The sequence below is a fragment of the Pseudonaja textilis genome, chromosome 4 (genome assembly GCF_049901715.1).
Source record: "Pseudonaja textilis isolate UNSWEBS1 chromosome 4, rPseTex1.2, whole genome shotgun sequence".
Lineage (NCBI taxonomy): Eukaryota > Metazoa > Chordata > Lepidosauria > Squamata > Elapidae > Pseudonaja > Pseudonaja textilis.
The window spans coordinates 75,238,032-75,253,405 of NC_141993.1; the positions used below are offsets into that span (position 1 = coordinate 75,238,032).

Sequence of the window (15,374 nt, forward strand, 5' to 3'; positions counted from 1 at the left end):
GGGGGTGGTGATGATGAATTATGGTAGGACTTTACTAAAGGAAGCAACAGGAATCAAATTCTGGGCCTTTAAAGGTTCAATTTTCCACAGTTTGCTCTATGAACTTTCTTTTAATAATAGACAGGATGTATTCCCCAAAATCAATAAAGAAAACATTGTACATCTACAATGGTATATACAGTATATGAAAGTGCATGATAATACTTAAATGTTTCTAACAATGAATATGGCATACCTGTTGGTTTTATCCCAGTCATTCTCGTGCTGAGATTGTATTTCTTTCCTTTCTCATTTTGTCTCTCTTGGAATTTTTTCCCCAGTATTGTGTTCTCCCATATATTATTTCCCCTAGATGGATAGAAATAGGAAACAAAATGAAATATATTTGACATGATCTTGAATTGTTTCAATTGCTCTTTTTTGTACAAAGGAGCAAGAGTTTGGAAAATGTCCCTACCATTGACAGTTAATAAGACAAGTTAGCAGAAGGATTGGTCCACAGGGCAAAAGAAGACTTTGCTATGAAATGAACCTTGCTATCTATTCTCCTTGGTTGGCTCAATAAGGCTGAATGAATCAAATGAATGTCCCAAGTGAAACACCAAAATAAACTGTTCCATGGTACCAATGAAAGATCTTTCAGGACCAGCTCCTTGCCAAAACTATGGTCACAAGCCACGGTCATCCCCATCTTCAAAAAGGGAGACCCCAGCCTAGTTGAAAATTACAGACCAATCTCTTTATGCTGCATCACCTGTAAAGTCAGGGAATCAATTGTTAGCCAATCCATTATCCTCCACTTAGAGACAAACAACCTACTCTCTAAAAAAAAAATTAGTTTCAGGAAAAAACCATCATGTAATCTGCAACTCTTACACTGCAAAAACATATGGACTACACAACTCGATCAGGGCAAAGCAATAGCTGAAATCTACATATACTTCTGTAAAGCCTTTGATTCAGTGGTACACGACAAACTACTCCTAAAACTAAAATCTTATGGTATCTCTGGACACCTGCATAACTGGATAGAAGCATTCCTGTAAAACAGACAACAAATGGTCAAAATTGGGAGCATCCTATCAAATTCTGTACCTGTCAACAGTGGTGTCCCCCAAGGCAGTGTTCTAGGACCAACTCTTTTCATACTCTACATAAATGACCTCAGTGATCATATCAAGAGCAACTGCACTCTCTTCGCTGATGATGTAAAGCTATTCAACACCATAGACAATACTGCTACCCTTCAAAAAGACCTTGACTATGGATCAGAATGGTCAAACCAATGGCAACTTCAAATCTCAAGAAATAAATGCTCTCTCCTACATATTGGCAAAAAAAAACAAACAGAAAATAAAATACAAGCTGAATAGTCAAGATCTTGTTGATGATCCAAACTCTGTCAAAGATCTTGGAATACTCATCTCTAATGATCTAAGTGCTATAGCCCACTGTAACTACATAGCCAAAAAGGCGTTAAGAGTTATTAACCTAATCTTATGTAGCTTTTTCTCTGTTAATATTACACTACTAATTAGAGAAAAAACATTTGCTAAACCAATACTTGAATACAGCTCATCAGTCTGGAACCCACATTATGTATCTGATATTAACACAGTCGAGAAAGGCCAGAAATATTTCACAAGAAGAGTTCTCCACTCTTCTACTCGTTGCATAATACCTTATGCCACCAGACTTGAAATTCTAGACCTAGAAAAACTACAACTACTCCACCTTCGGTCCGATCTAAGTATAGTATATAAAATCATACATTGCAATGTCCTACCTGTTAATGAATACTTCAGCTTCAACCATAACAACACAAGAGTAAACAATAGATACAAACTCAAGGTTAATTGCACCAAACTTGATTGCAGGAAATATGACTTCAGCAACAGAGTGGTCAATGTCTGGAATACTCTACCTGACTCTGTGGATTTTTTCCCCAAACCCCAAATACCTTAACCTTAGACTTTCTACTATTGACCTCACCCCTTTCCTAAGAGGTCTTTAGGGGGCCTGCATAAGCACACCAATGTGCCTACCATCCCTGTCCTATTGTTTCTTTGATTTTTGATTTTTCTTATATGTATCCATGTGTTCATAACTATGTTTTTACTTATACCTATTATCTTGTAAGCAATTGACAAAAAAAATAAAAAAATAAAATTCTGAGATGTTTATAATAGTCAATCAGAGGCTTTTAGGATGTTGAATTTGGAATGGGCCACCTTTCATTTCAAAGTCAAATGCAAGTTAGGAAATCAAAGAATTTTCAAGAGAGATTCATAAAAGAGTTTGCTATTTTATTTATGTGTATACAAACTTACACACACACACACACACACACACACACACACACAGAGAGAGAGAGAGAGAGAGAGAGAGAAAGCCTAGCCATAAATAGACTGTTTATTTGAAAGCTAAACACACATTTGTTTCAATGGTATTGTTTTTCTGGACAAATGTGCAGAAAGTTGTAATAATGTAAGTTAATACATCTTTTGTTATTGCACCTCAAGGCAATTTTTAATTGGAAGATTGTGTGAGTTTATTTCTGTTTGTTTTAAAAAGAGTTCTTTTGTTTAAAATCCACACATCACAGTAACAGAGCAAAAAAAAAAATCCATTTATTTCCATCTTACAAGGACACAGACTTTGAAAAATACTCAAGGAATAACATTCTGCTGGTTTAAATATAAGAGGTGACTTTTGTTTATTCAATTGTCAAATGGTTTTGCGCAACCTTCAATCACCACAAAAGAACGAAATAAAAAACTGAACTGGATGTTTTGCAAATCAGTTTCCAATCAGTTAAAAGTAGAGTAAATTATACAATAGAAGAACAGTGTGTCTGTTTTTTAATGAAAGGATATATCTGGAGGAACTGGATAGAGGGCACAGTTTTTAACCTTATTGCCAACTTGCTGTATTTCTGTTCCAAATTGCTCCCCAAGTGAATTATCTGCCTGTTGAATTTGAAACACACATTTGCCCTTGCAAACACATTTTTCAGAACCCCAAAGGATGAAAAATCATGAAAAAGGCCATTTAAAATAAAGAAAAAAATATGCAGGGAAGATTAATCACTGTCCCATCTCTTCTCATCTCATTATATCCTGGAAGCCTTAGCAACAGTTTTTCCTATCAGTATAGGAGCTGTTAGCCTGGTTGACTATGACATGTAGTTTTGTACTGAATTACAGTTTTGATGTGATTACACTAAAGATATTCTTTTTAAAAAGAATATTGGTTAAAAGTTGGTTCTCAAAACTTGATTGCATGCATGAATGAGTCTACTTCTATTGTAACACTAGAAGCTCTCTTGCACAACATATTTTAGTAGGCTGATGTGAAGATAAATCTATCGTGAGAACATGTGAGTTAAATGAATTAATGAGTTAATAATGAGAACTCATTAATCTATCATAGAGCTAGTTTGGTGTAGTGGTTAAAGTACCAGACCATACAGCAGAAGACTGTGAATTCTAGTATTCTACTTTAGACATGAAAGTTGACTGAGTGACTTTGGACCACTCTCTCTCAGCCCAAGTAATGTTGTGGTGCAAAAATAGGAAGAAAAAGATTATTAGATAGGTTAGTCACCTTGAGTTATTTATCAAAATAATAAAGGTTGGATTAAATGCATACATACATACACAGAGACAGACAGACAGACAGACAGACAGACAGACACAGACACACACAGAGACACACACAGAGACACAGAGACAGACAGACACACACACATGTGTTTTTGTAGATTTTCACAGATACAGGTATGTAGGTCTTGGCGTGTTTGGGTCTTTGCCCATGTAAGATTGAGAGTATCTTGGTGATGTTTTGATGAGGTCCCACTCACCATCTTCAGGCTGGTGCTTTCGGCTTCGAGCTTGTGTGAGCAAAGCATGATCGGAGCTGCCGTCTCCCTATAAATACTGGTGGGGAGGTGTGGTGTGTTGGCTCTGTTGTAAGAGGGCTGGTTGGCTGTGTTGTTGTTTCTTGATTGGTTGATGGAGTTGATGTTTGCAGATTGATTGGCTTTTTCGTAAGAACCTGTGTGGCTGAGGTACTGACTGTGTGTCTATCAGCCTCCTGTGTGGTAAGCCAGTGATCGGGGCTGCCGTCTCTCTATAAATACTGATGGGGATGTGTGGTGTGCTGGTTCTGTTGTTTCTGACCGTGTGTCTATCAGATTCCTGTGTTGTAATGACCTGGGTAATGGGCTGTGTGATGACCTTCTGAGTTCTATTGTTGTGACCTCCTGAGTCTTGTGCTGTAATCTCCTCAGTTGTTGGCTGTATTGTAACAACCTGGATAATGGGCTGTATGATGACCTTCTGAGTTCTATTGTTGTGACATCCTGGGTTTTGTGCTGTAATCTCCTGGGTCATTGGCTGTGTTTTAACATTCTGAGATTTTGTGGTATAACCTCTTGAGTTCCATGATGTGATGTCCTGAGCGGATGGCTGTGATGTAACGTTCTGGATTTTGGTTTGGCTCCGAGTTTGAGGTCTGGCTGTGTGTTCATGGCATGTGTCAGTTTGCATAGTTTGTGGGGTCGGGGTGTATGGCAGCTGGTGATGCAGCCATGGTCTGGTTTCTGGGTGGTGGTTGCCTTTCGTCTATGGGATAGGTTTGGGTTTGAGTCTGGTGAGGGAGATTGCTGGTGGCGTCATGTGCTGTTTTGGGTCCAGTGTTGGTTTTCATGGCTGGGACTCATTTTTTGATAAGGGCTAGTTTCCAGATGTCTGGTAGGTGGGAGGTATCATCCCATTTATTCATGTTATGGGGGTGTTTCTCTATTTCAATGACTTCCCTGAATATTCTCTTGTTGAAGTGTTCAGTACTGGAGATTAATTTGGTTCCCTCAAAATATATTTAATAAATATACTAATTTTAGCTTAGAACAAAAACCTGTTCTCAGAATCTGTATAATTTAAGATAGAAACTTTTCAGCCAACATAGTTGGATGGTTAAGATGCTCGAGTAGGAATTGGAAGGCTCAGCTTCAAGTCTACCCTCATCTCTGGATGGCTTTGAGTGAGTTAAAGATTGTCTCTCTCTATCTCTCTCTATCTCTGTCTCTTACACACACACCAAGCTTTTAAAAAATACCCGTTTCCTTTATTTGTGCATAAGTTATTTGTGCATAAGGATTTTTATTACACAATGCAAACTAAGCTTTAAAAGAGAAACAAGAATGGTAAAAAAATAAAAAGTGCAAGAAAAAAGGAAAAAGGAAAAAAAAGAAAAGAAGGAATATGATAAAAATATAATAAATATATAAAGATGTGACATCCAACCTTCATTACACGTATAAACAAATTTAGTAACTCAATCACTCCCTATTGGCTTATGATATCTCATCCCATATCTATAAGCATTATAAAACAACAGCTTTTCAATCCTGGTGTAACTAAAAGCCCATAAAGGATTACCAAAACTTTGCAAAAAAATGTCTTATTTTAACCTTGATCAAATAAATCAGTGTTATACTCCTTCTGTTTCATTGTAATTAAAAGGAAGGAATATAATTAATCATCTTAATTTTAGTTCATTTTGTATGAATATTGATAAATATTATCATAGGATCTTATTTTTCTTCCATTTTTCTTTGTCACATTGCACAGAGTTTTTTAATGTGATCTTTTGTAGATCAGAAAATATTTTTGAGGTCATTCCCTTGGTCTATCATTTGTTTTTCACCTTTAATTTTTAAAACTTCAGCCAGTTTCCTTTGGATATGCAGTAAAGCTTCTTTTTCCAAATAATTATCTTGGCTTATGATTTGTAATTCCTCTTTCAGTACTTTCTCTGTCTTGTCAAACAAAATTTGTTCCATGTCTGTCATTCCCTCACTGACATCTTTTGGACATAAACTATTCATGGAATCTAAATCATTAGTGATAATATTGATATTGTAACTCATTTCTGGCTCATTCTTTGAATATCCCCTTTAATACTGGTATTTCCCATGTAATGTTATTTTGTGTTATTTTGTAAGTCCCAGTTAATCAATACCAAAAGCTGGGTTGCATTTTTTCCCCTTCAACTTACAATATTGAGTCCCCTCTTAGTGTCCAATTTCTAACATTATACAGTTGCTTATCTTTGTTATGAACCAAGATAACTAACGTATTTCTGTTTTTTATTCTTTTTACTTATTTATTTTATTTTTCGTAGTTAATTCTGAAACCCAGATAACATTCTTAGATAAAAATCTTATTTAGCTTTTTGTGCTTATTTCAAATTCTTTAAGTTTATAAGTTTGTAATTATTTGTTGTTGCTGTTGTGGTTCAGAGTTGAAGCTAAACTCACTTGGAAACTTTTCAATGTTGTCATTCTAATGGTTTCTAGTAGTTTTAAGATTGTTAATAGGCAATTTCCAAATTAGAAAGTGAGTGTCCTTTAAGGTTCCACTATGGTTGTAAGCAAGTTGGCTGATCTTATTGTCTCCTAGTGCAGAAACTGAGTGAAAACTCCTGTTCTTTGGTTCTCTTATGAGGAACAGCCTTCCAGAACACGTGTGGGTGATCTCCTATCTTCTACTTGCAGCATTTGGAAAAGTTCTAAAGAAATGGTTTGCTTACCCATTCTTAGTTTTTATCATAATTGTCAACTCCACTTTTATGAATTAATCTTCAACTTGCTATGCCTCCCTCAAAAGTAAACAAATAAAAAATAAAAATACCACTGTTTACATCAAAGAAGAAACATCAATCATCAGTCATGACATTTGGTAGCAGTAAAGTTGGCATTGGTGCACTGCTCACTTATGCAAGCTGAATAATGAATAATGAACTGTCATAAAACCCTGTGTGTCATGCAGTGTTTTCATAGCAGATGCAACCATTACAGAAACTGAACTTGTGTTTTGACACTAACCTAGTGAATGATTATGCTCCAACACTTTTGTAATCAGAAGGCGAGATCGAGTTGGGGGCCCACAATTATTGATATAGAGTGACATGCTTGGGGCTCCATTCCTAAAAATATGGATAGAACCAGGATGAAATCTAAATGCGGTTGTATTGCATTCACACTTAAACTTATTGGAAATTAAATATAGTTTGAAAAATTGTGTTCCAGCTGTGTATGTAATAAATTTGCCCTTTTGAATACCGCCTTTCAGGAGCTGAATTAAACTTCCTTGGGAGTCTCTGTTTTGTACTACTCCTACCTCATATGTCTTGTACTTCATTTAAACATTGATCAGTGATGTCTGAAGAAGCCATCTCTCTATAGCCCCTGGATGTAGATCTCCTCTGCACTAATGAATAGCTATTTATTCAGGTTTCTTGACTGTGCAGGGAGTTCTCTTTACATCCATGCAAATACAAATAGGAACGTGTTTCTCATAAAAACAAGAATGATGAAGCCATCATATGTCATTAAGATCAGTTTTCCATTCATGCTGTTAGGTATCTTGTGTGCACATCTGCATGCAATTTATATTGAGTTGTTTACTTGGAACACAGAAAAATGAAAGGCTCTAGTCTCATAACTGTGCTCAGTAGCAATATAATTTGCAGCATGATATACAGAGGTCTTGGAAATGACTTAGTAAATTAAAAAAAGCAGATGCCAGGGCTTAAACCTCAGACTTTCTGGCTACAAAGCAAATTATCACTTAGAGATGGTTTTCCCTCTTAAAAAAAACCACAGAGTTCAATTATGAGTCTTCCATCTGCTTCCAAATGGCATAGGATTTGAACACACAGAGACATTTGTCATTACTACAGTTTCATTAGAGGTATAGAGGTATAGTTTCATTTAGTCAAGTATAAGTTCCAGAACCGAGATTTTCCATTTTAGACAAGACAGCTAAGCTTTCTCTGCTTTGCATTTTAAAACTTCTCTTCAAGTTCTAGCTCCATTAATAACCATTAGGAAAATTTATCTGGACACAAAAATCTTCAAATTCATTTTGAGTATGGCTACTTACAGCTCTGTCTTAATGAAACAAATTAAAATTGTTAGAACAGTTAGTTAGAACAATTAATCAGTGGAACAACTTGCCTCCAGAAGTTGTGAATGCTCCAACACTGGAAGGTTTTAAGAAAAGATTGGACAACCATTTGTCTGAAATGGTATAAGTTTCCTGTCTGAGCAGGGGGTTGGAGTAGAAGAACTCCAAGGTCCCTTCTAACTCTGTTACTCCATTCTAAAATTGAATTGTAAGCCAACCAGAATCATTAATTTTAACAGGCTGCCACTCAAAATTTATTAAACAAACAGAATATTCTCCAATCTTTATAAATTCTAGTACAGATTGGACACATATTTAGCCATCGGTGCACAGGCTTTTTTGGTTTAAATATGTCTCAAAGTTCTAAAGAAATGCATAACAGGCCACATGCCAGTGCAAAAGGAAAAGAGGAAGAAAGGAAGGAAGGTTGTAGACTTGTTTTGTAATCAAAATTATATTATTTTACCATTCCCAATCCAAATATTGACTCCCATGCACTCCATCCATCTTCTCCTACCTTATCTGAGTCACTAAGATTAATCTGAACATACTGAAAATTGGTGAAAACTGAAAAGCCCATGCACCATGGAATGATTAACTACAACTGAAATGTAATTTGACAAGGGTCATAACTCAATTAAATAGTCTGTGCTTTGTACACAGAAGACTCTAAATTCATTTCTTGGTATTTCCAGTTAAAATGATCAAGTAATAAAGAAGACCCTTTGCTTCAGATTCATGATTGAGGTTGCTAGTCAGTGTAGACAATGCATGTATCCTTGACATCTATGTTGTTAAACGAACCATTGGATGAAATAAGGTCTATATCAAACATGTTCTGTTTTTGGATACATTTGGTTGGCTTCCATAGAAAATACAACTAAGCATAAACTATTTATTCTTTGATATGACCTAGCACATTTATTCTATATGTTTTTAATCTGTTTCTCCAGGGCCCTATGCAGCAGTCTTTAATATTTTCCATTATAATTTGAAACAGATACACTAGGAGACATGGATGAAAATACTGTGAATATCTTCCAGAGACACATGGGAGAATTATGGCATTAGCCACAATTCAAACAAACAAACAAATCACCTCTAGTTGTATTGCAGTTGCAATTTTCAAATTTCCCATTTGAATGGCTAAAAGAATTCTGGAAATCAGAACCTCAACAGATCTATAGGTTTATGGAAGGCTTCCCTTCAGCTATGAGAAAAAGAAGAAAAATCTTTGATTATTCCCTGGCGTCCCAGCCCCCAAAATGTGTTTTGATTAATTTTGATTTTGAAAATATCAGAATTCTAATTGTACCCACAATCATACATATCCAGTTGGATGGACATAGCAGTGTAGTTTTGGGCAACATTTCCTGCCTTGTAACACTGCAATTGTAGTGAAAAGCATCGTATTTTATTATTTATTGCTGTACTTAGCTGTGCATTGGCCCTGTACATGAAGGTTACTTTGTTTTGCCCAAGGTTATTAGCATGTTTAATAATACAGAAACTTAATTGTGTTATATCTGAGAAGTTAAAGTGAAGAAGCAGTTAGCCAGAGTTTAACTTGCCATTCTTATTTCATATTTTACAAAGACTCATGAATTATTTATGCATTTTGCCATATATGAACCACTCAAAATCAAATTCTTGCACATCTAACTTCTTGGCATCGAATTACAAAGTTATACCAGTTACTTATTCAGTGTATTTTTATATGCTATGATAAGGAGGGGGGGCACCTCATAAATTGTGTTTCTAAAACACAACACAATAAGCTGCCACAGAAAATCTACAGGTACGTTAGTCCCCTTTCTCCCAAACTGTGCTCCTGAATTTTTAACAACTTTAGAGAACTTTTTCAGGTAATGCATTTCTTGGTGCTAGATTTTTTTTTTATTAGACTGCTACAAAACAATGCAAGAGACAAATAAAAGATCTTATTTGTTGTGTTTCTTTGTCAATATTTTGAGCCCTATTTATACATCATTTAAAGAAAACTCATAAGGCAAAGGATTTAAATGTTAGTAAGTATGTAAAAAGCTCTTAAAGGATTCTTCAGTTAGAAGGATCTTAGATTGAATTACCTCCTCAAGCTTATTTCTGAAATGTATCACTGAATAGCTTTGGAGATATTAGATTGTGATTTGAGACTTAATGGACTGGGAGGATTTTAAAAGTGTACATACACAAACACATACACATGCACACACATGCATATGAATATTAATACATAACTATATACTACATTGTATGTACTTATGTATAGTATGCTTACATAGTATATCTACATTATGTGTGGACTGGCTGGATAGCAGAAGTCACTCTTGGAAGTAGAAGACTGAGGTTAGAATCTCTAATGCTTCACCTGACTACCTTAGATATGAGAGTGACACAAATTAAAGACTCATGCCTCATATGTAGATCTGAACTACCAACCTAGGATATTTTTTGAATTAATTCAGCATAATTTTTGAATTGATTCAGCATAACTATAGGCTATTTTTTTAAATCGCTTGAGGGATGCTGTGTTCTTTTCTATCCCATGCTATCTTTATCTTAGAAGAGAAAGGGGAAATATTTCAGATATTTATTGTAGCAAAACCTTGGAAGGAATCTAAATGAACAGTTAATAGCCTTGAAAGAATATACCCTACCTTCTATTTTCATCAATTCTACAAAAAAGAAAGGAAGGAAGGAAGGAAGGAAGGAAGGAAGGAAGGAAGGAAGGAAGGAAGGAAGGAAGGAAGGAAGGAAAGAAAAGGTGTTGGGGAGAGAAACCTCTTCAAATAGTTTGATGCTTATATCTGGAGTTTAATCTATTATTGAAGCCTTCCTCTACTTTGGCCTCAGTAGCTTTCAGGCATTACATCCAGACAGTGGTTAATTTGGCCCCTAATTGATGGATTTTCCTGCTTCTTTTCTACTCACATGCCTGTTGGGGAAACAAGTACTAAGTGCTTTCTATTCTGTGGATATATCCTTTGAGGGCAGATTTTTTTAAGAAAAGACCAAGAGTTCCTGTTGTCACTTGGGCTACAAGGAAAAAAATGGGAAAGACAGAAAAAGATGAGAAGGTCAAACTATTTCCAAAGCACTAGAAGGCAAGACAAGAAACAATGGATAGAAATGAAGGTGAGAAGCAACCTAGAACTAAAGAGAAATTTCCCAATGGTGAGAGCAATCAACCAATGAAATGGCTTGCCTTTGTGGGTGCTCCATTATTGGAGGCCAGAGGTGGTATGCAGCAGGTTCTGAACAGTTCTCAGAACCAGTAGCGGAAATTTTGAGTAGTTCAGAGAACCAGCAAATATACCTCTGACTGGCCCCACCCAATCTATTCTCTGCCTCCTGAGTCCCAGCTGATTGGCTGGGTCTTCTTTTGTTGCCCTGAGCTGGAAAGCATGTTAATGGGTTGGGAGGGAATGGGGATTTTGCAGTATCCTTCTGCTGGCACGCCCATCAAGCCATGCCATGCCCATCAAGCCACACCCACAGAACATAGAATAAAATATTTTGAATCCCACCACTGTTGGAGGCTTTCAGAAAGAGATTGGACAACCATTTGTCTGAAATGGTATAGGGTCTGCTTCTCAAGCAGGGAGGTGGACTAGAATATCTCTAAGGTCCTTTCCAATTGTGTTATTGTAGGTTGAGAGAGACAGAGAAGGAGACAGACAGAGACAGATATAGAGCACCATTCTTCTACTAGCCCTGTTTGTTCAAAAAAAAACCCTTGCCAAATCTTTTAAAGACAAAACAAAAGGCTACTATTTCAGCCTTCCTAGATTGAAACCATAAAATAGTCTAGAGAAGTCCCATGAGCCTATACAAAACAAATTAGCAAAGACTAGTAGTTAAAGGTCCAAGTCTTTCAGAACACAAACCAAGCAACTGGAGTAGAACCATTTATATAAGATGAAATGCATCATGGCAACTGACCTTAAACTGCTTTGCGTGCACCATATTTCCTGAGAAAGAAAGCTCCTGATAATGGAACACTTTGACTCTCTCTTAATAACTAGTCTCTTAAAAATATGTCATTTTACATCAGCTTTCAGATACATTACATACATGAATGTACAGTTGTCTTTATCCTCTGCAACAGATTGAATTTGTTCCACGATAGTAGGGGGAACATTGTCTTCAACCAATTGTACAGGGTTGCTTTTTATGACATTTTTCTCTGTTTCTCTTTGTGTATCATTTTCTTCTTTGGACAAGGATGGCACGTGATTTCCAATTCTCCAGTGTTCCTCCTAAAAACAGATCATAGGATAAAGGATATATCAAACAGATATCATCTCTGAGCTTTAGAAGGTAGCCCTGGCTCACTTTTCATTTTCTTCTTTGGACTCTAATATAGAAAAAAAAAAAAGAAACATAGCATCTATCTTATGGTATTATCTTTCAAAATATCTTATATTGACCCCTCCTTGATAATCTTTTGTAGGTCTTCTATCACAAGAGAATTTTTGTTCTTATGTATTATCTTTTAAGGATAAAAGTGTCATATCTAAAGGACAAGGTGAGCCTTTAATACTTTCAGTAAAATACAGGAAAGATGAAGAAAGAATTCAGTTGATAAGCCCCAAGATGCTAAGAAATTGATTAAGATATAAAGAAATTGTTTTAAGGTGGAACAGACAATTGCCACAGGATCGATCTTTTCAAGGCTGACAGTGAATGATGTGGCCAAAGCAGAATGAGGATGAAGCCATGGTTAAACAGGTGTTACTATTATTTCTTTCTGACATTCTTTTTTTTAAATATCTCCTCCTTATCTCTCTTTCTCCCCCTCTCTCTTTCAGAAAATGTTTCCCTCTCTAGTTCCCTCCCCCCTTCTTGCTTTTTTTTAATGCTTCTTCTTCCTCAGGATGCCAAAAATAACTCCATAATGGTTCAGCTAGGATTGACACTGCAAAAATGCTTATTTTTAGCTTCATATGACTGCTAAAATAGGCACTGAAAGCAAAAGGGATTGTGTCTCAGGCGTGGATGTTGCAAGGGATTAATCCTCAGGCAAAAAGCTTAGATTACATGAGGTGAGTTAGTTAATCAGAGAAAGTTAGTTTAGGGGAACCTAGTTTATAACTGAAAGCCAGTTTCTGTTGCTGTGGATAGAAGCCATATACTAGAAAGTAGGAAAAACATGAATCCTAGGCCTCCTTTAGAGATAAAGCTATTAGGTGACTTTGAGGTAGCCACTCCCTCTTAGCTCTAGAAACAGGGGTGGGATTCAAATTTTTTAACAACCAGTGCTGTGGGCCTGGCTGGGTGGGCATGGCTAGGTGGTCATATGAGTGGGTGAGCATGGTCAACTTGACATCACTCATGTCAAGGGGTGCTTCTCCTCACCTGGCCTCTCATGACCATGGGAATGCTGCAATGGTTTTAAGTATGGAAAACAGTCATAAGTCATTTTTTTCAGTGCCATTTTAACTTTGAATGGTCACTAAATGACTGTTGTAAGTCAAGGATTACCTGTACAAAAATACAAAAAGCTTCTTTGCTTACAAAAAGCTGCTCTAAATACCAATCATTAGATTAAAAATACCTGCAAACCGGAGTTACAAATCAGGCAGAGTGCCAGAGTACCTTGAGGAATTTAAAATAGTTAAAATGCAACGATAACTATCAGCAGCCAACACTTGCTCATAAAGTGAAACCCTTTAGCAGGGAGGTCATTTAAGCTCTCCAGAAAGAGCACACCCAGGAGAAGCAATCCTTAGATCCATTTGCACCAGCTGATCTCATTTGCCTCACAAGATATCCTAAGAAAATCATCCAGATTTAAGGTAAGATCACATGCCCCGCAGAAAAGCAGTTAAAAAAAATCAGTGCCAAGCTTGCATCTTGCCTTTTGAAAGTACACCCCAAAGGACAGTGCCAGTAACCACTAAAGCAGTGAAGAAAGATCCCCCTCCCCAGATAGAAAAAGAAACCATGAGGCAGGAAAAAAATCAAACACAATATAAATAATTAAATTGAAACACTAGTTGTTGCTTGTTAAACCAATTACCAGAACATTTAGACACAGGAACTAGCCGGATTTCTCAACCCAATTTCTTTTCAGGAACAGAAATCAACCTTTTTCCTTCCAAACAAAGTTGAATAGGGAAAATTATCCCACCAATAAGCACAGGATTAAACGTCACCAAAAACCAGTTTTAGACCAAAACTCAGAAAGGGTAAAGTCATATTTGAATGTCAATCTCTCTAGCTAGCCAAGAAGCCTTGTTGAATGTCACTCATCTTGATTCCTTGTCATTAAAATCTTCTTTCCAGCAGCTCTGCTTCATTATTCAATTATTGCTTCAAAGTGCAATATAATCCCAGCTGGAAGAACTACCAACAGCAAGGTAAAAAGCTTAAAACAACCCTTCCCCTTTAAGAATGTACCAGCAAAGGAAAAAAAAACTCTGGAGACAGGAAGTCTAAGCATACTCCCAAGAATGTAGTAAGGGTTAACGGATGAGCAGTTTCTGTAAGCAGGGCAATAAAGATTACGCTAGAAACAACACCAGAATGTTTCCTTCCTGCCTTCCTTACAGGATTAGCCCTGTAAAGTAAAACAAAACAAAACCAAAGAGATTTTTTCCAACAACCAGTTCTCTGAACTGCTTAGAAAATTAACAACAGTGACTAGGTGAGAACCAGTACAATAGTGACTAGGTGAGAACCGGTAGAATCCCACCCCTGCCTAGAAAGAAGAAGGCAATGGCAAACCACTTCCAAAAATGTTGTCATGGATCACCTGAGTAGTGGATCTGAGGAATGGATTTCCAGAGGAAAAATGGCAGACTACAGGAACTACTACTCAGGTGACCCTGAGGACACAGATAAACCTCCAAGTGCTTCAACAATCCTGTAAAAGGAAGCAAATGACCAGCTGCTTGCAACGAATATAAATCCTTCCATTCCACACTATCCTGTCAGAGCTGAAGAAGCTTCTTGGATGAGAAGTGAAACATCTTTAAAGAAAAAAAACAAGAAAGTCCAGTTGCCTCTTGAAAAAGCACCTTTGGGAATTTACCTTGATCATTAGAAGTTCAGATTCTTGTATATAAAGCAGCATGAAATACATTTGTAGTACTTTTTAAATTCTATCTACCTTCCTGACTTCTTTCACCTATCCACTATGCCACTAAGGATGCTCTACAATCAATTATTTCACCTGTGATGAATGAACATGATGCAGTAGCTACCACACTGTGCAAGGCACTGCTTGTTGCGTTGCACCCCAATTCCTATGGAATTTGCATTTCCCTTTCCATATGGACTAAATGCACCTGGTAGAATAAAGATGCTTTTTAACACTTGCTCCGTTTTGGGAACATTTCAGGAAAATGATATGAATAACTTTTATCTCCAATTTGTCAGTAATACATTTTATCTCAC

At 36.6% G+C, this 15,374-nt stretch overlaps 1 protein-coding gene across 1 annotated transcript in view; it reads right to left on the reverse strand.

The window, feature by feature from the left end:
- The window catches only part of WDR49 (WD repeat domain 49), a 137,101-nt gene that overhangs the window by 18,519 nt on the left and 103,208 nt on the right, over positions 1-15,374 (reverse strand). The window contains exons 16-17 of the mRNA XM_087933396.1: positions 12,048-12,232; positions 236-348 (exon numbers count right to left, since the gene is read on the reverse strand). Of these exons, the coding sequence (XP_087789522.1) occupies positions 236-348; positions 12,048-12,232 (298 nt within the window). The remainder of the gene's footprint in view (positions 1-235; positions 349-12,047; positions 12,233-15,374) is intronic.